Source organism: Thunnus maccoyii, chromosome 14 (genome assembly GCF_910596095.1).
Source record: "Thunnus maccoyii chromosome 14, fThuMac1.1, whole genome shotgun sequence".
Classification (NCBI taxonomy): Eukaryota; Metazoa; Chordata; class Actinopteri; order Scombriformes; family Scombridae; genus Thunnus; species Thunnus maccoyii.
In genome coordinates this window covers 19,219,552-19,244,206 of record NC_056546.1, presented here as the reverse complement: position 1 = coordinate 19,244,206, position 24,655 = coordinate 19,219,552, and the positions used below count along the sequence as shown (strand labels likewise).

General features: G+C 42.6%; 3 protein-coding genes across 5 annotated transcripts in view; 1 reads left to right on the top strand and 2 right to left on the bottom strand.

The window, feature by feature from the left end:
* Positions 1 to 6,867, top strand: part of slc35f3b (solute carrier family 35 member F3b) — a 51,565-nt gene extending 44,698 nt beyond the window's left edge. For all 3 annotated transcript variants that reach the window (XM_042432788.1, XM_042432789.1, XM_042432790.1), the window contains 5 exons: positions 404 to 623; positions 3,074 to 3,199; positions 3,745 to 3,937; positions 4,095 to 4,184; positions 4,476 to 6,867. In XM_042432788.1, the coding sequence (XP_042288722.1) occupies positions 404 to 623; positions 3,074 to 3,199; positions 3,745 to 3,937; positions 4,095 to 4,184; positions 4,476 to 4,717 (871 nt within the window). In that variant the 3' untranslated portion in view covers positions 4,718 to 6,867. The remainder of the gene's footprint in view (positions 1 to 403; positions 624 to 3,073; positions 3,200 to 3,744; positions 3,938 to 4,094; positions 4,185 to 4,475) is intronic.
* Positions 6,868 to 6,946: 79 nt separating this feature from the next.
* LOC121911384 (5-hydroxytryptamine receptor 1D) lies at positions 6,947 to 10,385 on the bottom strand. The gene is made up of 3 exons (XM_042432787.1): positions 10,050 to 10,385; positions 8,528 to 8,688; positions 6,947 to 8,397 (listed from the first exon to the last, which is right to left on the bottom strand). The coding sequence occupies exons 1-3, from the start codon at positions 10,210 to 10,212 to the stop codon at positions 7,081 to 7,083; spliced, it is 1,641 nt and encodes a 546-aa protein (XP_042288721.1). The 5' UTR covers positions 10,213 to 10,385; the 3' UTR covers positions 6,947 to 7,080.
* Positions 10,386 to 10,463: 78 nt separating this feature from the next.
* On the bottom strand, positions 10,464 to 24,539 carry tarbp1 (TAR (HIV-1) RNA binding protein 1). The gene is made up of 29 exons (XM_042432783.1): positions 23,481 to 24,539; positions 23,295 to 23,392; positions 23,126 to 23,195; positions 22,363 to 22,511; positions 22,187 to 22,239; positions 21,994 to 22,091; positions 21,768 to 21,903; positions 21,580 to 21,676; positions 20,911 to 21,000; positions 20,670 to 20,805; positions 20,292 to 20,558; positions 19,396 to 19,493; positions 19,153 to 19,311; positions 18,828 to 19,054; positions 18,487 to 18,730; positions 18,153 to 18,341; positions 17,835 to 18,034; positions 17,685 to 17,756; positions 17,449 to 17,569; positions 16,953 to 17,063; positions 16,658 to 16,807; positions 16,478 to 16,564; positions 16,163 to 16,368; positions 15,989 to 16,070; positions 15,711 to 15,882; positions 15,437 to 15,622; positions 14,646 to 14,770; positions 13,137 to 13,273; positions 10,464 to 11,134 (listed from the first exon to the last, which is right to left on the bottom strand). The coding sequence occupies exons 1-29, from the start codon at positions 24,397 to 24,399 to the stop codon at positions 10,960 to 10,962; spliced, it is 4,854 nt and encodes a 1,617-aa protein (XP_042288717.1). The 5' UTR covers positions 24,400 to 24,539; the 3' UTR covers positions 10,464 to 10,959.
* Positions 24,540 to 24,655: the final 116 nt, after the last annotated feature.

Genomic DNA, 24,655 nt, shown 5'->3' with positions numbered 1-24,655 from the left:
ACACTCTCAAGTGAAAACAGCATAACCAGATTTTGGCAAAGACAAATCATATAAAATCATATATAAGAGAAAAATATTGTTTTGAATTGAATTTTAGCTCATTTATATTTAACTGAAATACCTTTTGGCAGATCTGATTGTATTCGTTGATATTTACTTTTTTCTTTTTTAGTAGAGGGGATTTGGTCCCACATGCACTGCAGTGCAATTTAAGTGGAAATTACTTCACAAACCGAACTCATCACTGATTAGAGTCTGTGGTCTCACTGGTATCAACAAAGCTGTTTATATTCATAAATATTGATTAAACTCCCAAACCATAATACTATTTATCAACTCTTAAATTAGTTGTACCGCATTTTCAATATGCTAACACTGTGCTCTGTGTGATGTTTCTGCACAGGGAGTGTTGTAGGTTTTTCGGGGACGATGGGCTGACCCCCAAGGTGTTTTTCACCAAGGTAGCTCCCTTTGGCGTGTTGTGGATCCTCACCAATTACCTGTACCTGCAGGCCCTCAGGAAGATCAACACAACAGATGTGTCAGCACTCTTCTGTTGTAACAAGGCCTTTGTCTTCCTGCTCTCTTGGATTGTACTCAGAGACCGCTTCATGGGGGTCAGGGTGAGTAGCTTTGTGTGTGGGTTGTTGTCTATATTGTCATCCTGGAAGAGACCACTCCCATCAGGATAGAAATGTTTCATCGTAGGATAAAGGTGATCACTCAGAACAACTTGGTATTGATTTGCAGTGACCCTTCCCTCTAAGGGGACAAGTGGACCCAAACCATGACAACAAAATGCCCCCCACAGCATAACAGAGCCACCAGATCCCCTCACTGTAGGGGTCAAGAATTCAGCATTCTGTACTGGTTTTTCCTTTAATTTGTCACTTGTCTGTATGTGTGTAGCTTTTGGTTCTCAGAAATGACAATATGAAGTGATATTATCTTTTAATTGAATCCCCTTTATCTTGAATAACAGTCTCAGATGGACTAAATTTACATAAGATTAGAGCTTGACAAACGTACGAAATTTTGAGGCTATTACCAATATTATATATTGGCAATAAAAAATATATAAAAAATATTTGAAAAAAAAGAAAAAAAAAAGAAAAAATATGGGCTGATACTTGATACTGTTTATGTCATATGTTCTATGTCTGTTTGCATTATCTGCAGATGTGTGCACCAATACAGGTATATCTGTGATAAGCCAATATTATCTGATAATATATCATTCAGGTATGTATGTTAGATAACATGAGAAAACAGGATAACATTCACTTGCCATTGTGCTTCTTACTGTCTTACTTTGCTTCAGTGGAGGGAGATAATTCCACTATTTCCTCTAAGCTATGTGGTTAAGGGTGGTTTTAAAATGTGTCCTCTATATAATCTCTATTGTGCAGCAGTTCACTCATGATGACAAAAAAAACTTAATATGTAACTCCCAAAGGAATGCAAATAATCTGTGTCGGGTTTCTCTGACTGAGTTTACAAGTATATGTGTGAGCTTACACACGCAGCACAGTCGAGCAGAGAGAACGTTACTGTGACAGCGTCATTTCCCTCCAGTGATCACCATGTCATTCAAAGGTACCCCCTGCTGTGAGTGCCTGCTTATTTGTCGCTGTTTTTGTCCGGATGAGGAGAGAGAAGAAGCAAGAATAACGGCTTAGCTTTGTGAATTAAGGCATCTCCTGCTGTCCTCCAATGGCACGCCTCAGCCATGCTGCACTCTGCAGAATGGATTTTCCCCCCATTTTTTTTCTTCAACACACTCACAACCACCCAATATTTCTCCAGTGCTGCCCCCTTCTTCCCACCCCCATTATCTGCGAAGAAAGGCCTCAGTAAGAGACAAATACTGTAATAATCCTGCTTCTCTCTCTCTTACACCCCCAGCCTCTCTCTCTCTCTCTCTCTCTTTTTCTCTCTCATTCTGGCTTGGTGGTGCAGATTGCAGTGCTTGAATGTCTGCAGCAATGCAGGGGATGTTGGACGAGTTTGTCATGAAAGTGAAGGAGGAGAGAGAGAGAGAGATGGGGGAAGCTAATTCGTCCTTGTTAAACAGAGATGCCAGCTGTTTCAGTGATACACTGTAATCACCTAAGCTGCCTAATGTTCAGGTGTGTCATAAACATGTTGAGTCTGCGCAGGATTAGATGTAGTCATGATCCTTTCCCCCTCTGACCCCTCACATTGTCCTGAAACATCTTGAGAAACTGAAACACTAACACTAGCAGGGTCGCTGACACTGTAAGCAAACAGTCCTTCTCTAGAAATGAAAGGTGTAGCTGTGACTGACAGGCAGCCTGCAGTGCAGAAAGAGCCATTTCGCCAAAGGTGCCCAAGGGCTTTGTCCGAGCAAAAACACTCGGCTCATTTATCTTCCTGACACTTCCTTAATGCAGAGCTAATCCGCTCAGCTGGACTGCACCTTGTCGCTATGTTCTTCAGCCCAACACATTTGCATGCACAGTTAATGGCCACATAGACCCGAACATGCAGCAAAGACAAACACTGTAAACGTGATAGGTGAAAGATTTCGGTTCTGGTAGGAAACAGAACAGATGGTTCGGTGCCATCTTGAAGCTGTGATAATCGCAGAGACGGGGGAGGAGTGGGAGTGAGTGTGTGAGAAGAAGCAAGGGGCTGGTGGATCGAGGGGGATATTTGGTATGTAAACATGATGGCAGAGCAACGGAAATCAATGTCAGACAATCAACCCAACACTGGAGAAGCTGCCTGTCCTGCATTGGAAGCACTTGCACTGGGAATCTGAGAACAGATTTTATTCCAAGTGTGTCATGTGCTTGTGTTTGCCTGCATAAATATCACATCAACAGTCTGCTGACTATAAAATAAAACCCATATATTAATTACAACATTACAAGTCTGGTCCTGTGAAGCTTGTGATTTCTGCAGTGAATAACAAAGTAGAGGCCATGTGTGCCTGCTGTGTCCCTACGCAGCAGAGACGGCTCAGGCGTCTTTATCACCACACTGTGAGCAGCATGTTGTCCATCCGTCTTTCACTGATGTTCCTCCCTTTCTGTCTCTCTCTCTACAGATAGTAGCTGCTATCTTGGCCATAGCAGGCATCGTAATGATGACCTATGCAGATGGATTCCACAGCCACTCAGTCATCGGCATTACTTTGGTCGTCGCCTCTGCTTCAATGTCAGCACTCTACAAGGTATTTGTTTGCATTTGATTTACTGAAAAGAGCGTTTAAATCAAGCTTTATGTAATAAATAGCGTTCTACCATAAAACTCCCTTATAGTGACACCTTCATTTGCAGTGGAATAAAAAAAAATGTAAACATAGCTAAACATAAGTATGAATAATTCTGTCTTATATAAGAAATCCTGGACCTGCTCCATTCTACTTATGTAACCAGGTGGCAGAAGACGGGAGGAGATTATGAAGCGTAAGGCTCAGCTGACAGAAGCGTGTGATATGTGCGCGTTTGCTTGCTGGCCTCTGGCTGTGATGTCCTGATCAAGGAGGTTACGGGACAGATAGCTATATTTTGACGGGCTCTGGTCTCCTCTGCCCTGATGTCTGTGCTGCCTAATGTGATAAACAGACAGCAGTGGCCCTGTGCCAGACACATGGCAGGTACTTGGCAGGTTTGCCCTCTGCAGTACCTCGCTGCTCCTTAGGGGGGCAGATTCTGCGCATTTTAGCTATAAATCTTGTGCATTCTGTTCATAAGTCTACTCGTTCCTTCTCTTCAGGTACTCTTCAAGATGGTCCTGGGCAGTGCTAAATTCGGAGAGGCTGCACTCTTCCTGACCATCGTTGGAAGTGCCAACTTTGTTTTTGTCAGCTTTGTGCCGGTCATTCTGTATTTTACACATGTGGAGTACATTGGCTCACCTCAAGACATCCCCTGGGCCTACCTCTGTGGGGTTGCAGGCCTGCTTTTTGGTATGCAAACATATATAACACAACATTGTACATGAACCCGATACTGTAGTGATGTAATCCATAAATATCATTTTGCCCAGTGTAGTGGTTTGACACTCATTGTGTGTGTGTGTGTGTGTGTCTGCTGCTGATGGTCTGATTCTGCTTCTTCACACAGCTTTCAACGTCCTGGTGAACTTTGGTATTGCGATAACCTATCCAACGTTTATCTCCCTTGGCATCGTCTTAAGTGTTCCTGTAAATGCCAGTAAGTGTCTTGGCTTTCCTCCCAGACTTAACCTTTTTTCTGGTCCCCATTTAATATTTATTGACACTGAAATCCCCCAAAGTTATCATCTCTATTAATGATGTATAAAATTCAAATTGGGTTCCCTTTTCATTGTATATTTGTCATTTTATGTAACAAGCATTCAAACTGATTTATAGTGATTGACATACCACTTTGGTTTACATGAATACAGTAAATTATTATTTGTTCATTGCAATATTTACAAATTCCTGCATACGCTCATACTAATGCATCCTCATTCATGTACAGTGGTGGACCTCTACACATGTGAAATTAATTTCAACACAGTGCGCCTCATTGCTGTGTTCATCATTTGCCTGGGCTTCCTCATGCTGCTGTTACCAGAGGACTGGGACCAGTGTATCATCCAGCTCAGCACCAAGCTGCGCAAACGTGATGAGCCAGCAGAGGGCAGTGGAGAGGCAAACGCCACCACAGGGCTCAATTGGAGAGGGAGAACCAGGACCTCCATGTCAACATTTGCACATTGACACCACGAAATATTACCACGCAAACACACACACACACACACACACACACACACACACACACACACACACACACACAAACACACACACACACACACACACAGGGAGGGAGACACATTTATACATCTTAGTGTTAATGTCAGGACATTTGATTGCCATGACCTGCCTGGTGCCCTGCCCTCTCTTTCCCGCAGCTTCCTGGGTGAAAAAAAAAGAAATGTTTTGGACTGCCTCTGATCTGTAACGTTTTGGCCAAGAGGAGCGACGCAAGAGGCACACATTGTGTATCATTGTTCCTTCATTTGCTGTCCATTCCACTCAGAAGTTATCGGAGTTGGTGCATGGACTCATATCAATCGTAATCCTTCCTACCCAAAAAATGATCAGGTATAACTGATTAAGTAATTTATAAATTTTGTTGTACCTCTAAATCATTCCATTGGTTCACTATATACTTGCACCTGGGAAGACTTGCCAACTTGCCTGATATTCTTCAGCTCTGAGAAAAAGAGACAAGACACTTTTTTTGGGCAGGCTTAACACCTTGTGGACTTGCTGGCTTTAACATGTACACATTTACACACCTTTAAGATCCAAAGACGAATGCCTAAAAATGCTGAATGCCTGAAAACAAAAGGGAGGCCCACAGTGGCATCCCTCAGGTGTAAACTTCATGACAAATACATGCCTTTCGTGCACTGTACATAGCTGTATTTCACACCTTGGATGTCCTGGAGCTGTCAACTCGATGGGCTCATCTGGTGTGAAGGGACCTGTCTGGACATCTGAGGATCAATCTGCACTCAAGAAGCTTCCACTTCGCCTCTCTCTCTCTCTCTCTCTGTTCAACCAGTGAGAGAAGGTCAGGTCCTTTTTGACCACACTGATTGGCCCCTTGTGGTTATGTGCTTTCCTGGGGCTAAAGTCCCTAAAAGTCAATGCTGATATTGGTTGCTCAGGCCCACAGTTTAGTCACAAGAGATCTAAAACCAGTATCTCTGCTGCATAGCTTTCCAATGCATGGGATGGTTGAGATTTGTCTCAGCCTGGATTGTCGTGAAGTGTGAGTGCTTTCAGTCCACACATAAAGCGATTTTCTTTCGATCATCCATTATCTATCTAAACTATTAAGTAGGTTTCACAGTTAATGCTCCAGGTATCCCAATCTTTAGACAGACTGAAAGCACTAATAGTTTATAAAAAAAAGGCAAATAGGCTTAATGAAAACTTGGAACTACCCCTTTAACTACTTTGAACATCAGTCATAGCTAACACTGAGTCTCCTTTTGAATTCCTATCACATTTAGCTTTCTAGACTCATATGCCCACAAACAAATCTGCAGCAATTATCAGTTAAACATATTTATTTTGAAAATAACAGACAGTAGATTGAAACTGTCTCACTGTGGCTTTAGGAGAGATATGTTGACACAATGGCTCACACTTGTCAAGTCCAAAAAAAAAAAAGTCTTACTGTATCTGTTTTCATTTATCACATTTCTGAGGCAATTTAACAACCGAGACGAGCCTGACAGCAACGGAGGCACGCGCCTTGTAAAGTGATCGGTGGAAACTGCCTTGTTGTGAATGTATGAACATCACTCGACCACACATGCTCGCTATGTGCTGTCTGTTTTTTACAGTGCCACCGCAGACTGCTGCAGAGAGACTGTTAATACTACCCCTCTTGTACTCATCTGACCACGTTGCTATTTTTTTGGGGGGGGGGACAAACTCTTGTCGCATCGTAACAGCCTTTTCTTTTATATTTTTGCATTTGGTTGCTGACTAACCCGAGGGGACAGTGAGTGACATCTACAGGACGAGCATGCACATACTGTACAAGCAGATACAGCTGACAAGCCCACTTCACTGCCTTTTCTTTGTTTTGCAATAGAGTACATTAGCACTGTTTCCCATTGTCATTCTCTATGACAATAAATAATAATATTGTATTCCTCTGGAATTATTGCTAGACATAAATGTAAACCTTTGTAAGGAATGATGATTTTTACACTGAGATGCAACATATGATTATCACATTTGAGGAAGAAATATTTAGAGTGTGAATAAATGATGGGTTTATTAGATCTACTGTTGGGTGTCTTCAAGTGTAATCACATGTACTATATAAAATATTTCTTTTCAATACATTTCATTGTCCAGGTTTGTTTTTTTCTCGCCTTTGTCCATGTAGTTCTTCACCTGCTATCACAAGGTAGCAGTAAGTTGTAGAGATTTTAGCTATAAATCTGTTTGATATTTGTAAGTTCAATGTTGCAAACCAGCTGTGGTTCAATGTATGCCAGTAAGATATATCTGAATTCCACTGGTAAAAGTTTTCTTGCAACAGCAACTGAAGAAGGCTAACAAACATCATGCTCCACTCTCACTGTAATCTGTCCGTAGAAGAAAGTAGCCTGCCGCTCCTTGGTCAGAGCAGAGAATGGTAGTCTGCTGCCCTCCTGTAGCCTAGAGGGGACCTGCAGGCAGTTCACCCTCCTGTCACCACTAGAGTCTTGCCACATGTGGGACGGGGAGGTACTTTCAGGTTGACACACTCTGCAAAGATGCTCATCAGAATGACGTCTGAAGTCCGTGCTAACAGTAAAAACTGAGGAGCAATACTTAGAGTCGTCACATATTGAACTCTCAGAGATGGAGGGAGGACCCGGATGGGTGGTGGTCAGAGTGCAGGGGTCGCTGCTCCGTCCATCATCACCCTCCGCTCTGACCTCCCCTCCCCTGCCCACCACACTCCCCAGGCGGGCTCTCAGTTTTTGCCTTAGTCCCTGCAGAGCGCACTGGAAACGTTTGCTAAGCAGAGCATAGAGCAGAGGATTGATGTCAGAGTTCAGCAACACCAGCCAGTAGGAGAAGGTAACAGCAGACGGTGGGACCAGGCTGGATTGGCCTGAGATTGCAGTTTCTGTGGCTTGAACCAGAGCAACTCCTATGTAAGGTGTCCAGCACAGGAAGAATGCTGAGATGACCATAAAGAGACGCACCAGTCCATGGTGATTGTGTTGCTGCTGGGAGTTCTGCAGGGGTGGCTGGGAGGCGCTCTGAGCCAGGAAGGAGAACAAACGTCTGGATGAAGGGTTACTCTGTTCTGTAGTAGAATCAGGGAGAGCAGGGTTGTGATAATTTCTTTCCTCACTACTGAACTCAGAAACAAACTGTCCACTTATATGATTGATCAGTCTAGAGGGTCTGTGGAGGCTCCCACAGTGCTGTTGAGATAAATCACCAGGAGCAAAGGCAGAGTTTGGATTCCTGCTGCGTTGGACAGAGTCCTCTAAAGTATGAATCCTTCTGGCGTGGCTGCGGGCCACCTTGACAATGTTCACATAGCAGAAGAGGATGACCACAGCCGGCACGACGTAGGAGAGGGCAGCCATAAAAGCCGTGTAGCTGGGACTGCTGGCCCAGTTGACTGCACAGCTGTACATAGGAACCACGTAGCTGACAGAGCTCCAACCCAGCAGGGGAGGGCAGCTGGTGGCCAGCGCCTGCAGCCAGATCCACAGGACCACAGCAGAGGTCCTCCACAGGGTGCAGCGAGAGCTGTAGCGCAGGCAGTCCATGATGGAGTGGTAGCGATCAAGGGCAATAGCAGCCAGTGTCAGTACAGAGGCTGTACAGTACACAGAGGAGGTGTAGCCCACGTACAAACAAAGGTCCTGTCAAACAGGAGAGGGAGCAACACATCAGCATGAAACAGAACATCATCACCAGTGGACCAAAGGAAATGTCAAAATGAGAGTCAGACACTAAAGCTGTGACTGTGTGTTTCAGACAGAGGTGACGTACAGTACAGTCCACCCATCCACGGTTCATGATGGACAAAGCAACAAATGGCATCACTCCAACGCCCACCAGGAGGTCACTGATGGCCAGGTTCATGATCAGCACTGATGTCACTGAGTGGAAAGTCTTGGTTGTGGCCACGATAACAATGACAAGTATATTACCTATACACAAAAATACAATACACAATGACACAGAGATCAGACTGGTTGGATTAGACCACACAAGCACACCGTCCAACATCACAAATAGAGATGAAAAGCTTCACAGTAGTGAACCAGCATTTAACTACTCAATTCAGGCAGTTTTGGACAGTTTGTGATACTCTTGTTTGATCTAAATACAACAGTCACGGACCTTGACTTTTAATGAACTGAGCAGTCAGGCAAGTATATTTTATCTCTGTTTAATAAGTCTTACTAGATTTAAAGTGCAGATAGTTCTGGTTTAATGGTCAGATTTTGAAACGTGACTGATATTTTTGTGAAAGCATTACACTTGAAAAATTAACAGCTCACTCTCCAGAGACAGTGCACTCATTTCTCAGTCTCCAGGTAATATTCAGGCCTTTCTACAGAGGAAATAATCCCTACATGAATTTATTTTTTCTTCACTATTTTATTCTACTTCATGTATTAGTGGATATTGCTTTATAGATCAGTTATAAGCATTATTAAGAACTACTTTTTGGTTTTGCTTTTTTCCAAATCATTAATGAAAGTTACTTGATCTAATTTTTTAACATCAGTTCTGCAAAGTCATTATAAAGGATCATGAATTTCTTCTTCTAATAATTAATAATAAATCATTTCTTCTAATAACTCATCAAGTCTGATGTCACACACGTTAATGAGTCATTTATAAAGTGTAATAGGTCTAAACCATCAATTCTACAGTTTTAAATAAGTCATTCATGTCTAATGCTTGCATAACAATCAATCAAGTCTGCTGTTATATGCTAATAGGTTGTTCATAAAATACATTTTGGTTTAGATACTCTGTGGCTTTATAAGGTCAAAGGTTAAATGGTCTATTGGAGTATTCTTCCAACTAAGACACTGTACCATGCTGGAGGAGAATAAACACAAGCAAAAGCAAAACCTGATAGTTCTTATTAAAGCTTAAAGCATTAGTAAATGATAACCATCAGCCTAACCATTACTAAAGCTATTAGTTACAATGCCTTTTTCATAAAGGGTGTGTCTTTTGAGTAGTGCCAGAATTTTAGTAGTTTAGAATTTTAATATCCAAAATATTTCACGCTGAATTACAGGAGAATGTAACTAAAATTATGAAAGATTAAAAGATACAAATTGAATATGATCACTGTGTTAGTCACGTGAACTATAAATAATGCGCTGGAAGAAGGAAATACTGTAGAAATACTGTATTTATGTGAATTTGAAAAAGTAAGTAAGATGCCCTTTAGGGACAGTTTGAATATAAAAAGGTTGGAACTAGAATAAGAATAAGTTAGAAGTTTTGTTAAATAAATAAATAGATAACATTTCAATAGTTTCTATACCTGTCACAGCGCCCAAACACATGATCACCATGAGGATCTCAAGGATCAGCTGGGAGCGCGGAGACAAAGCTGGCCCTGCACCCTTCGGCCAGCTCGCATTGAACCCCGCTTCTGCCTGCAGAAGCGACCCAGGTCCCGACCAGCCGCCATCCAGGTCATCCATGTCCCTCTAAAACACTGCTATCCTCACATGATGTACGACGTGCAAGCGATACTTGACGGAAAATAAGAGAAGCATGATCAAATGTACTCCATCTGGTCTGGACTGTATTCATGTGGGCCACCTGTTTCTCATAAGGGGAGTGGAAGGAAGGAGGATCTATGAACACCTGTATCTTATTTAACCCATTCAGTTCTCCCCTTGTGTTAATGGAGTCTCCTTAACCATAATTAATAACAAAAAACACACGCAAAAAAGTTCACAATGTCCAACTTTTATTTATTCAAATGTATAAAACAACAACAAAAAAACTGTAACCACAGCTTGCATTAAATCACTGCTCAAATGGAAACAGTATTTATATACTATGTATTATCATTTGCTGGGTATGGATATTACAGTCTGGTCCCCAGGCTGTGAGGCAAAAACTAATTGCTCACATAAACAAGACACTTCCACCTCAAAGGAGAATATTTTAGTTTACTGCTGCTCTGCCAACAGAGGTTGCCTCCATTAATATAACAGCATGCCCAGAGGAAGATTTAGGTCATAACGAGTGCTGATCTCTATTCATGACTCTCGTTAAGGCACAAGAACAGCGCTGATGAATGCTGACCACATTCAAATCTGGATGAAAATCTAAAGTTTACATTCAGACACTTTTCACACTTGCTACCAGAGATGAGAGAGGAAGGTCAACAACTGGAGGAACAGATGACATGTTAACACTGCATTGGCTGCTTTCTTTTTTCAGTTATGTTTTGAGTTGACTTCACTTGAGGTAAAATGTTGCCGAGTGTATTCCCAGATCAGCAGGGCAGCGCTCACGTGCACGTTGAGTGAGCGGATGACCCCTTGTTGAGGGATCTCCACACACACATCCAACAGCTGGAGTAAGTTGGCAGGAATACCTTCTCGTTCATTGCTGTGAGGAAGGAAAGTGAGACACAATATACTGAAGAGTGGGAAAAGGTTACATGAAAATTGATCATCAAGTCCACATTTATCTGAAATATTCTGCTGATTTTTAAAGGTTTTTAGAGTTTGGTATTAGTATTTTTGTAATAAAGCCACTGATAGTTGTATTTGGTAGTAATATGCAATTCACTTTTTTCTTTGTTGCAGAGAATTGAGGTACCACTCTCATATCTGTCCATTAAATATGAAGCTATAGCCAGGAGACAGCAAGCTTAGCTTAGCTTAACAGAAAGAGTGGAATCAGGGGAAAACTGCTAACTGAAGATAACAAAACACAGCTACCACCACCTCTTAAGCTCAATGTGTTCATTAGTGAGCTAAAGAGGTGGTATGTGTGTTTTGTTACCTTCAGACAGAGCCAGGCTAGCTGTTTCCTGTTTCCACTTTCTGTGCTAAGCTAAGTTAACTGGTTGCCGCTCCAGCTACATATTTAGCATACAACATGAGAGTGGTGTCAGTCTTTTTATCCAACTCTTGGCAAGAAAGTGAATAAGTGTGTTTCCCAAAATGTCACAATATTCTTCTCTATTTGATCATTTTCAAGCCTACTATGGTGAGAATTATACTCCAAAGTTGAATTCTTGTCAGGGAGAAACAGCTTCTCAAGAGAAGTCAGATCAACACAGGAGACAAAAAAAACCTTTCATTGAAATACAGATAACCTCAGAATGGGTTATTTACTCTGCCTATTCAGTAGCAGGGGACATTTGGGATAAGTTACTGTTTTGTCTACATTTATTGCTAAAAACAATAACTGAAATATATTGAAAATGTCAAGAAAATAAATACAGGATTTAAACTGGAATCATGCCATCAATAAGACAACATTGACTGCCCAATATCTGCTCTATAACCATAACTATGCAGCACGACATAAATTTTTTGTTACTGGATATTTTTAATTCCAGCTTTCATTTGGCTTAATGATGCTATGCAGTTGATTTAATTTAAGAACCATTACCATGAGCGGCCAATCGGTTACTCCTTCATTCTCTCAAGTCCTTACAATTATGAGGAATACGCTTTTTATACAGATGACTCATGAGCACAAGTCCAAGAGCTATTCAATCTGTAATCAGCTGCGTACATGAGATCCAGCAATATGGGTCATGCAAAGCAAACATAAAGGGTTAATGAGTTTGGCAGTTTCAATGAGTCTACAGAGGGTGCCACCCTGTAAGAAAGAGTGATTTGATGAGCTACATTTATCTTGAGTGCAACTGGGTGAGATAATAGTGACCTGATGAGAGATTAGAGACGGTGCCATGCTGTGCTGGGGAGAACACAGCTGTGAAAGCACTCAAAATTCAGCTCACACAGTGTGTTTAAGCTAACAGCACTGCTCACACCTCTGTGACTGAACAGGGTAAAACAAAACAGGACACCTACACTGGCATGATAAGTATTCATCTCTCCCAGTCTTGCCAGGCCAGCTGCAGAGCTGCAGCACACATTCAGGAAGGAGAGTGAATCATAGGACTACTATCACAAACTGCACAAGGTTACAATTATGTTAATTTCTGAGTAGCTACAAATGGTTGAATAAACTGAAAATGTGTGTGCCACTGACCCCTGATGAAAGCCACGGGGCAGTTTCACGACTCGATCTACACTAGAAGAGGGTTAAAGCTTTTCTGCTGCTGTCATCAGTCGTGTGATTTATTTTCTGTGCTCTTCTTCTCCTCCTCAGGGAGAGCCAATTACAGCCCAGCATGCCCTGACATGAGATGGCGAGGAGAAGAGCAGGTCCCGCAGGGAAACACACCAAACCAGTGAGATAACATTAAATAGCCTCGTCAGCTCACACCTTTATCTGTGTGAGAGTCACTAGGGTATGGGAAGGAAGAGGTTTGTACGCATTGATGTTACAGTTTGAGTGAAGGTGACTGCACTGAATGAAAAAACTGGACTTGGAGCATTTTTGTACTTTGACTTTGATTCTGTCATACCCCAGAAGTAGTAGAGTCTTCTCAGGAAACTGGTAGTCCTGGAGGCTCTGACTGTTGGCTGTCTGCTCCACTCCAACAATACAGTAGCCCTCATTCTTCTTTACCTGCAGGAAGTCAGTGAGCTCCAACGGCTTCACCTGACGGGAAGACAGATACAGTTTATGATCTTACACTTGAAAACTCATTTTACAATGAGGAAAGTAAGCACAGTCAACACTTGGGAAAAGTCTTTTAATCCCCTTTCACACATATAACCCAGGAACATTATGTTTGGCCGTTTAAGGATTTCACTCACACTGAGCCTGCGGTGTGGAAATCTGCTACAGGCTGTCACTTTATAACATATGTTCACTTTTTCTCCCCCATATGGTGGATGGAAACACCAGGGTAACACAAAGATTCAGAGAGCCAAATGTCAGATGTTCAAAGCTTTGTTATAGAATATTTTATATAAACTTAATAAATTAAATTGATCATTGTTTAAATCTTGAGTTTTGGTTTACTGCTCCTTTTCATCCAAGCTACTATAGACAGTAAAAACTAAACTGGGGGACAAGGAGGAGCCTGGCTGAAGATGAAGTTGAACAGGCAAGTAGAAATACAAATATCTAAATAAAGCCCTTAAAATTACCAATCAAGTCACACTTTAGAAGAGGTGAAATCAGGTTTTTTGATATCAATTATCAGAATCAGCAATTCATCAGCAAAAGCTCATATCATAAAAAAGAGAAAAAAAAGAACAGACAAAGAAAAGAGAGTAAGGGAGAAGAAAAACATGACAATAATAATGAAAGCAAAACAAAACCCGCCCCGCTGCAATTCCACTCCCTCCCATCCTCCCCCACCCACCCACCCTAGGATCCACTCCCACCCATCCACCCAGAAACCAGGCCACCCATCCCAACATGCGGGTATAACAGTAGTGTTTGGAGTTACTCAGAAATGGAACTCCACAGTTCTGTCACTGATTCCTTGGCCCCATGCATACAGGCGGTTGACAGCTCCAGATATGCTACATCGAGATATGTTAAAGTCTATGCTTGAAAAGAAAGAGTATGTAAGGGTTTCCAGCGGCTAGCCACCAGTTTTTTGCTGCTGTCAGCCCAGCTAGAAAGACTCGCTTTTTGGGCAGTGTAAGCTAGTTAAAATTTAACAAAAATATAAAAGGCGAGTAGGGAACAGTATTCTCAAAAATCCTGTAAAGACTGGATTGATCAGGGTTTCTGGAGGCTATTAAAATGTTAGACCAGACTTTATGCCAATCAAATGTTGGGTCCAAATCTGGGAAATCGGCTCTCCATAAAGGATCTAATGTCAGGGGCCTGTAAGAATGCTGTGAAATCAACCAATAGAGTCTAGAAACTAGGCCACTTGTGCCTCTAATGGAATGTACAGTTTTGTGAAGTGGATGTAATGGAAAAGGACTTTGCCATGAAACTAGTGGTAGTGGAATCAGTTATTGAAACCACAACATCATGTAAAAATGTGAGACTGTTTTATGCACTTCACCTCTAGCAGAGGAAGCCACAGCTCAGAGGAGACGCTCAGGGACTGAAAGTGTTTGTCACTGATGTGGCGGAGGCTATCCAGAACCAGAGCGCTGGCACCAAAGATCTCACAGGTCCTGCACAGACCTAGACGCACAACATACAAACAAGGATGAATCCTTAAAGGGACATCTGTCTAAATGTAAGCAGGGAAATGCCGTGAAATCATCATTTTGTTTGAAAAAATCTAAATGGAGAAAGGGGACTCTTCTTTATTCAAGTTTTTTTTTCCTAACAAGTGATTTTAATAGGTTTTCAGGGGTAAGATGACTGTTCTAGTGCTGAGTAATGTGTGGCAGTGATGACTTAGCAGAATATGGCCACTAGTCTATCATCATTGGCACAGACAGATAAAGCAAGCAATTGAGAGATATTTCAAGTAAAACATTTACAGACTGACCAAGCTAATGTTCTCTCTTACATCATACAGTATCAATATTAGTTTTTTAAAATGGGTCTTTTCCTCTATAAACAAATTCTGATTGATTCAAGCCCTTATCATCTGAGACAACAGCACTGGAGTGCACTTGGGGAGAAAATAAAATAGGAGTACCTATGATGAAAGCTGTACGTTCCCTGTATAAACTACGATAAGGGCTCAAGTGGTTTTAGTAGCAGCTGTGTTTGACCTTTTTGCCCAGATCAGCACTGTTAAAACCAAACAAAAAGCCTGTAATGTTAGTGATTCACATGAATCAAGAAGAAATTCACAGACAAATCACTGATGAGTATGATAACTGCGCTGCTCCTGACCTCCTAAATTGGTGGGTTTGTCGATAAGCGAGGCGACCACCAGCAGGGCACCGTGCAGTTTGCCCAGTCGAGCGGCTCTCTGCTGTGGCACCAGCTGAAGCTCGGGCTCCTGCTCCTGGATCCCCAACCTCCAGGGGGTGATCTTCTTCTGCACCTCGGCCCAGCGCTCCTCCTTATCCTGTTCACCTGGGAGATACAACACCGCGACCACTCAATCAGAGATGAGGCCTGATTAATGTATTCTTGTATGATGTAGTTCTGCTGCTTGTGTAACCTTTGTCTTGCTGGATCCAGTCTCCAGGCTGGAGCTGGCTCAGGTCAGGTGCAGGATTCTTCAAAGGGAAAGTTGAACTTTCAGAGAAATGTGACAGTTTTTCAAACTTCCAGGGTGGAATCCACTCATCATCAGCCAACTCTGACAGACTGGGAAAAGTATAGAAGATGGTCTAGGAAGGCAAAACGTACAAAGAAAGAAAATAATGGTTGTTATAACAGCGTAGAATTAGAAAAGTTAGCAGGCTTCATCTCTTCAGTAGAAATATACTAGCTCACCTCAACACTGTAATCCCTGATGGGATGAAAAGCACCAAAGAAGAAGTGCTCTTGAATCCTAATCCAGTTCTTGTTGGCATTTCTAAACGGTGAGACAGCAGATATGTTCTCAAATAAATACATTACCATACTATAACAAGCTTTTTGCAACTGTTGTAGCTGTTCTGCTCTTACCCGGTGTTTTGCATGGCCTCAGCCTGGTTCAGACAGGCCTTGATCACAGTAGACAGCTCCCCAAAACCATCAGCCCCCTCCTCTCCCCGCGCTTCTACCAAGCTCCACACCCTCTTCAGGGCCAGTAAGGCATACAGCCGCACGCTGAAGTTATGGTTGAAACACCACTGCAAGATGATATCCAGCGCTTTACGCAACTGCACTGCCTTCAACACAAAGAGAGAGAGAGATCATGTAGGTACTAAGGCGGTGCAAGAAGAATAGTGTTTAAGTGGAGGAAAAAAAAAAAAAAAAAACATCAAAGACGCTACCTACCTGATCCTTAAGAAGAGGAACGATGATATTGAAATGTACCAGGACTGACAGGAAGGTGCAGATGCTCGTCTTGGTTCGTTCGTGATCCTGCAGAGAAAGCACAGAAATTGGCCATTAAATTAACTGCTCAATTTCAGAACAGTATTTTCTGGTGGATATGTGTCCAGAGTGGGAGCTCACCATGTTGAAACAGGCCCAAAAGCCGTCTATGTGCTGTGGATATTTCACAAGGATCAGAATCATCATCCACTCGATCAGGTACTTGACTGAGGCCTGGTTGCTGCAGAATCCAGCCTCAAAGGCACCTTTCAGCAAAGTGGTGACAAACTCCTGCACACACACACACACACACACACACACACACACACACACACACACACACACACACACACACACACACACACACACACACATACACACATAGTTACTTTCTGAGTGGTTATTTCCTGTGTGACTGTGAGTGTCACTGTCTTACCTCTCTGAGTTTGGGCAGTAACAGCAGCAGCGTTTGCCACACTCTGTTTTTGACACGATGTTGCAGTGAGTTGCTATAGTAACGTACTTTTGACTTCGATATGTTATTATCCTGGAGAGAAGGGGTGAAGGTGGGGGGGGATGGAGGGAGATAATTGAAAATAGTGTTAAGTGTTGTTAAATTTTCTTAATGAAAAGACATGTCACCAGATGTCAAGAGCAATTCAGAATATTATATAGCAAAATGAATATTTGTTTTCCTATGAATGACGCAAATTACATATTATTTGCAGATCAGAGCCTGACTCATCTTTAGCTCTGCTCTTTTTATTTGGGGATTAGAACATTAGAGGATGGGTTAAGATCATTTTTAGGTTGCAATATGAAATATCAACATAAAAATACATTTTTGAAGTTTTGAGAGAGAAAGAGAGAGTAAAAATTCATATTGTTGTGATACGATTACATCACCCAGCCTGAACTTATCTATAGCCCACCTTTTTTAACAGATTGATAACTAGATCCTCCATCAGTCTTTCATGCAGTGGGTTGGAAGAATCCAGCCGACTGAGGAAAGCCAGCGCACATGTCCGGGGCAACTGATCGTCCCTGTTATCACTGGGGAAAAAAGGGCATTAGTGCAACTGTGAAAACATCTGCACAGCAAGGGAGACCTCTAGTGCCAGTATTTTAAATCACAGTCATGACAGAGATATTGGAACAAAGAGCTCACCTTGCGACCACAACATTAGCAGGAAATTCCTCACCGAGTTGTTCCACATATGTTTGGACATCCTGGATGAGCCTTTGGGAGATAAACAGTTAACATACAGTAGATCTGAGAAAAACTTTGAACAAACCATTGAAACGCTGTCAAAGTTACCGCTGATCTCTCCTGAACACTGGTCCGTAGACACAAGCCTCAGTGAGAATGTTGATGTGGCTGAAAACACTAGAAAAGTTGGTGTCAGCCTGGTCACCGCCGCCAGGGTTTGAGGGCAGCCATGTCTGACAGCAGTGCTGAAACAGCACACTGAACACTCCGCTCTTGGACTCGGACAGCTCCATCAGCTCAGTGGCGATCTACAAAATAGTCACAGAACACCAGTGTGTTTGCATAGATTACATAAAATGTATTTTAAAACTGAAAATCACCATTCTCATCCTACCGAGGTCAACAAGCCTTTTTTCGTTTCATCACCTGTTTCATGGCTGCTGTGAGCATCGGAGCCTGAGTGTCTGTCAGTTTGAGCAGTTTATGGTGGAAAGCCATGGAGATGAAGCCTTTGAGGGCGGGCCAGAAGTCATGGGCATTAGTGCTCAGTCCCTGCACCAGCTGCCAGCTCAGAGTCACAGCCTCCACACAGAGGGCCTCCTCATCATGCACTAACTGGGATCAAAATATCACCAAAACACACATCATCAGAAATGCATTTTATCAGATAGTCTTCATGTTATAACCATAAGACACCGAAAGAACAATACCCAAAGACCTCATTCTTGCTTCAATTTTAGCAGAATTGACTGAGACTCACTTGTGGCAGCACTGTCTCCATGAAGGTGAGTACAGGCAGCACCAGGTCACTGGGCAGCAGAGCCAGTGCCTCCACGCTGCAGCTCAGGGCAGCATTGAGAGTCTTGGACACTCTGGAGATCTCTACAGAGTCAGGAATCCCAGCGGCCTTTATTAGAAAGCTCAGGCAAATCCACTGGTCCCGCATGAAACGGGCAGCTGTCCGTCCCCAGTTCTGTAGCACAGTGCCTTGCACTCCTTCTTCACTAAAGAAAAAAGTGATTGTGTGTTATCATGCCAGGCGAGTGCAAAGACACTGGGTATTTTCATTCCGAATATTATTTTTGACAGACTTTCACTCACCTTGAATTATCTGTCTGTGGTTTCAGCAGGCGTTTATTGAAGTATCCCAGAGATGACTGACTTTGTGAAGAAGATGAAACTGGGTTGTAGAAGAAGTCATTCAGGGATTTGAGAACAGAAAGGGTCTCTGATTGCATGTCAACCACTTGCTGTTCCACAAGACCACATACCATGGCCAGGGATGCCATGGCAACTGCTCTAGTCACCTGGTTTGCCACAGAGGGGATCTGCCAATGGAAAATCAATGATGAATAATCAAGCAGAAAAACAGATTTTAGGTTAAATTCCTGCCTGATGACTGGATTGTGAATATTTATCTAAGTACCTGCTGGCTTGGTTCTTGCAGGACCTTGAGGCTGTATCTGATGAGTTTAGGGAAATAGGTCTGCTGAATTTCACTGTGGTGCTGAGGTGTAGAGCTGTACATGACCACCAGCTGCGTCAGGACACACAGATACAGCTCTGCCCGCTCCACGTCAACCAGCTGTAAAAAAAACACATGTATGCATCAGAGTTGGCCACTAGGGGGCATCTTTGCTAATTGGAGTGAGGGTGACTTGTTGGTTACCTCCTGCAACTCCCCACACAGCCGCCTCAAGATAAACTCCTGGATTGGATCGACAACTTTAAAGATTAGCTTCTTCATGGTAACCATCACGTTATCCTCTGTGAAAAGCAGAAAGAAAAGAGTTGAATGTGGCACATTGCTGAGTCTCTCAATAACTTTTAACTTTTTATATGGATACAAGTGCCTGAAGTTCCCTAAGGGCATTAGAGAAATTAAGGGTAAAAATCTGATAAATTTCTGAGGGTGGAGAAATGTTTTCATGACAAAATTATGATTAAAGAAAAATTTTTTTTTTTTTTAAATTTACACTTTTACATTTATAGCTACAAGATAGACATATGTACAAAAAAGAAAACAATTAAAACAAACCACGACAACAAAATGTACAGAACGGTAACACTGACACATTATACAACAACATATAACATAGGAGGGGGGTACACGGCACAGTGCCTCACAGTTAATCATTCATTTCATTATCATAGGGTCTACTTGACTTGTATAGGGGGAACCAAGGTTAAAAAATAAACTCACAAATGGCTGCTCAGTACTAGTCTGTGTTAACTGTAAATACACATGCTGAAATGCATTTCCAAACTTGATCCCAATTGATCCCAGAATTGTGTTTAGTATCACTGATCATATCAGCAATTTGTTCCATGCCAAGAAGATTAAAAAATTCATGTTTTTTAATTTCTAAAACGCCAACTGGATGTTTAACCAAAACCTGTCTGATTTTCTACATAGCTTAATTTTCCAAACAGAAATTAGTTGGGAGGAGTTGTGTAATGATTAATTTATTGCATGAATGCACATATCCATCTACTGTATCTACTGCATATGGATGAAGGTGGACCTGACAGCTATAACAATGGATCAGTATTATCATTACAAACCTTGCTCCTCTCCAGCATGCTGACGACTCGGTGATGCTCCGAGCTGGAGCAGTCGGAGCACCAGCTGCAGGCTCTTGTCACTCTTACGCAGAGGCAGGTAGATATTGGTGCTGACTCTGCTCAGGGTGTCCAGCAGCGGAGACAGTAATGACTCCAAGATGTTACTGACCTCTGCTCCAGCTCGACTCCTCTCCATGTCCACACACAGCAGAATGGACCTGGACAACTTGTCAGCCTCTCGGGAGTCAGGTAACCCCTCTGTCTGACCTGAGGAGCAAGACAACTGCCTTAAACCAACTCTGAAAAGTAGAACCTAAATTATTGTATCTGCAAACAGAATCATTCACTTTCATTTCATTCATGTCACTTCAGACATACCTGTGCTAGCTGGGACTTGGAGATAAGCATGTGTTTCAGCTTGAACATAGGCTCTTACAGTTTCTTTGTTTGTGGTAGCACAATCCTTGATGCTGGGTTTGAAACTGCCTTCATTGTCTGATATCCAGGTGCACAACTGCAGCAGGATAGCAATCAGTCAGTAATATGAACTCACTAATGTGCCATTTTGACATGTTAGATGGACTGCTGCGTCAAAAGTCTCTGTGATGTGTGAGCGTACCTGATTCCAAAGCTGCGTCCCTCTGCACAGTGACTCATCTGCCCGGAAATGCATAAGGAAACTAAAAACATCATCTAAGGTCACTGTGTTCTGAAAAGATATGTTAATGTTATTGTTCTCAACTTTTAAAGCTGTATGAAAGCACAGGGGGTGGACAGCATCACAGAGAAAATAAAGACTATTGTTGAGGCTGTAGTTTGCAGTGTCGTTAAGCAAATCTCTCATTTACTGTCATGCAGTCGTTACAGGCGAGGGTCTACATGTGACCACTGTTCCTCTTTGCTCATGCAGTTATTCCTGTGTTGGGCATTTGATCGCACTTTTGCCTTCATCACTTGATATTGTTTTAATCTATTTCCTACTGATGAACCAATGATTCATTTACTATCACATAAGACAAAGAAAAAATGAAAATTTTCACAACCCAGATGCTGGAACTAAGAAATATTTGGCATTTTTGCTTAAAAAATGTCTTAAACAATGAATCAATTATCAGAATAGTTGCCATTTTTTAAGTCCATTTGACTTGCAGCCCTACTCAGAAATGACCATAAAGTTGAACATCTTTAACAGTCTCAAGAAAAAAAGAGCTTTAATAAAATGAATGTAACAATATTGTCCACCCACTGTACAGTATGTTCACCATGTACATCATTTATCATGTCTTACCACATCTATGAGACAGAGGGCGCTCTTCAGCAAGAAGCACTGGGCAGCACCTCTCAGGAGTACTTGATGAGTGATCATGGTGCAGCGCAGCACCTCCCTGTAACCCCCAACAGATGAAACAAGCATTCATATCAAGCATTACTGACTACAGTGCAGTCTGTCTAACTGTAAACATAATGTTGCACCACCTGAGAGCAGTGAGCCCGTCGACCCCCAGCAGTGGACCTGGAGAGAGTTTGGACAGGGCCTGAGAGACGAAGAGGAGGGGTACTGCGCACCAGTGCTTGGAGCCCAGCTGCTGGATCAGCTGCAGCAACACAGGGCCTACAAAGCAAACACGATAGTCAGAGATAGACGGGCATTTTAGCCATGAGAAGTGAGTCTGAGCTTTGTTAACAAGCATTCTCTCTGTACCTCTATCTTCTGACGGCAGGCTATTAAAGAAGTTGGTCATGAAGACTTGGAGTTTAGCTGCCAGTTCGGGACAATCTCCAACACTCTGGCCAGCTGCCCTGAATGTAAAGAGAGACTGAGTTGATTAGGGCTAGTGCAAAAATACAGCAGTGTTTTCATTATTTTGCTTGGTGTATTGATTTTAGACCCTTACTTGTAGAAGAGCGAAGTTTCAGACAGAACATCCATAAAGGGGCCAACGATAAACTATGGAGCAAAGTAACAGAAACAAAACTTTGATCCACACATTTCATCTTGGGAGATTTTAATGGAATTAAAAGAAAAAAACTCCAGTAAATCAAGTTGAATGAAATATGTGTGAGCCTGCACCTGAGAAAAAGCCAAAGCAAAGGCCGGCTGTCGGAGGACCCGCAGCTCTAACAGGTGACACACTCCCTCTTTCATTAAGGATTTATTCTCACTGTGGAACATCCGCTGGTACACACACAACAGCCAGGAGGGATGGAAAAGACCATGACCTGAGAGTGCAAGTCAGAAAGTTTAAGAGAAAAAGCAGGAACCAGGCTGGGCACACAACATTTTTTCTACTGAGTTTGAAAGTGAAGCAAAGCTTAAAAAGGCCGCCCAGAATGTTATTAAGAGTATTTTTCTCAAATTAGGTTTTTAATTCAGTGAAAACTATTCTTACAAAATAATAAAAGACAATCAGAAGTGTTGATTAAGTAACCAGTCCAATATTTATGATCAGTTCAGCCATTGTGATGTATATTGAATTAATGTGATGGATTTATTGTCCTTCTGTCATAAACTCCAACATCCAGAGCTAAAAATGTCTCATTATTGATTAATCTGATGATTGTTTTGTCTATAAAATGCTAGAAAATAGTGAAAAATGCCTGTTATAATTTCTTAGAGCCCACAGCGACATAAGCTTATGTATGAAACAAAAAAGCGTAAAAGCCTAGTAGTAAACTTTTGTCATTAAGCTTAAAAATGACTAGAATGACTATTCAATTATCCAAATAGTTTTCTGTCGATCATCTGATCAATTAATCGACTAATCATTGCAGCTCTAGCATAAACAGAAGAACAAAAACATCTTTTTCAAGACCTTGCCTAACTTTGTTATTACCTTGACTATCATTTGCTGTTGTTTGGATCAACGTATCTATTCTGTTCAGCACTGGCTGGACGACATGAATCTGTGGAGGGAGAAGAAACAACAAGCAGTACTATTGAGCTGCACCATGATGCCCACCACTCAAACAGTTGTAAGACAACACTCAGATGGGATTTTCTACCTGATTTTCCTCTAAGGTCTCCATCACCAGCGCATAATCCTCCCAGAACTCTCTGAGCAACTTGCTCCTGTTTGAAGCCCATCTGAACAAGGTCTCATCTGCAACATTGTCAAGAGCAGCGAGGAATCAGAACCATACAAACACCAGTGGACCTTAACACAGTGTCGGAAAATCTGAATATATTACCTTCCTCTGATGGAAGGAGCGGACAGTCCAGCCCCTGCTCCTCTGACAGGGCTACACACCTTTTCAGCAGGTACAACGCCCTCTTACGTGACACGCTGTCTCTGTGCGTCAGTCCATCCTGAACCATCCTCCAGAACTGGAGGGACTGACGAGGGTCGGACACAGAGGATGAGGATTGCAGACCATGAGGGTTCAGCAGGTGGTCTGACAGGGCGGTCAAACACAGCAGTGTCCGCTCTGTAACCGCAGGTGAGCGGTCAGTGGAGTGCCAGCTGCACAGATCATCCAGGATCAACTTGAGGATGCTGCCGAGCCTCACACCGCTGCAGCAACTCAGGAGGGTCAAGAGAAGCCGGACGGTGATTTTGGAGACCAATGCGTCAGGGAGAGTTTTGATGCAGGACAAGGCAGATGACAAGGTCTTTAATGTGAGCTGTTCATCTGCTGACAGAGAAGGTAAAACAGCAGCTATTACTTCACTGGCAACCTCCACACCGAGTCTTCCCACACCGGGCAGCTCCTCCTCTGACTGCTGGAGCGACGGCAGGACGGACAGAGCCACTCGCCCCGCTACAGCCGCGTCACACAGCGGGACACAGACACCTACAAGCCGGCAGACAGCGGCGGTGCTCTCCCTGCACCGTATGCCTTCAGCTTCTGCGGATATTCTAGCGAGAAGAGGCAGACTCTGCGTCCAAATTATTGACTCGATTTGATCTTTAATACGTCGTTTTTTCGCGTCTGTAAAAGGAGTCGTGTCCGAGTTGGTCAGAAGCTCCCCGAGTCCTTCTATGAAAGCTGTCAGCGCCTCCGTCCGCTCCGTCTCCGGCCACGACCCACTCGGCCAGGACAGAGACTCAAACAAAGCGTCGTAGTCAGGAGAGCTGGACAAGACTGCGTTAATCAAAACGGAATTCATTGTAGGTAGTTACCACACTGTCAGGAACAAGCAAGTTAAAGATACCCAAATACCGGCTTTTCTCAATGCTGCCATGGGCCACACGTTTTCCTAAACGGAATGTAAACTTCCGCAAACGTAATCCCAAACTCTCGCGAGAAGTGAAACAGTAAAGGACTAGTACCTTAATGTTTTGCTCAAATGGAAAAACAATAGTGGATATCAAATTATAACATAAATATGACAGCATATAGGTAAAACAGAACAGAACGAAAAA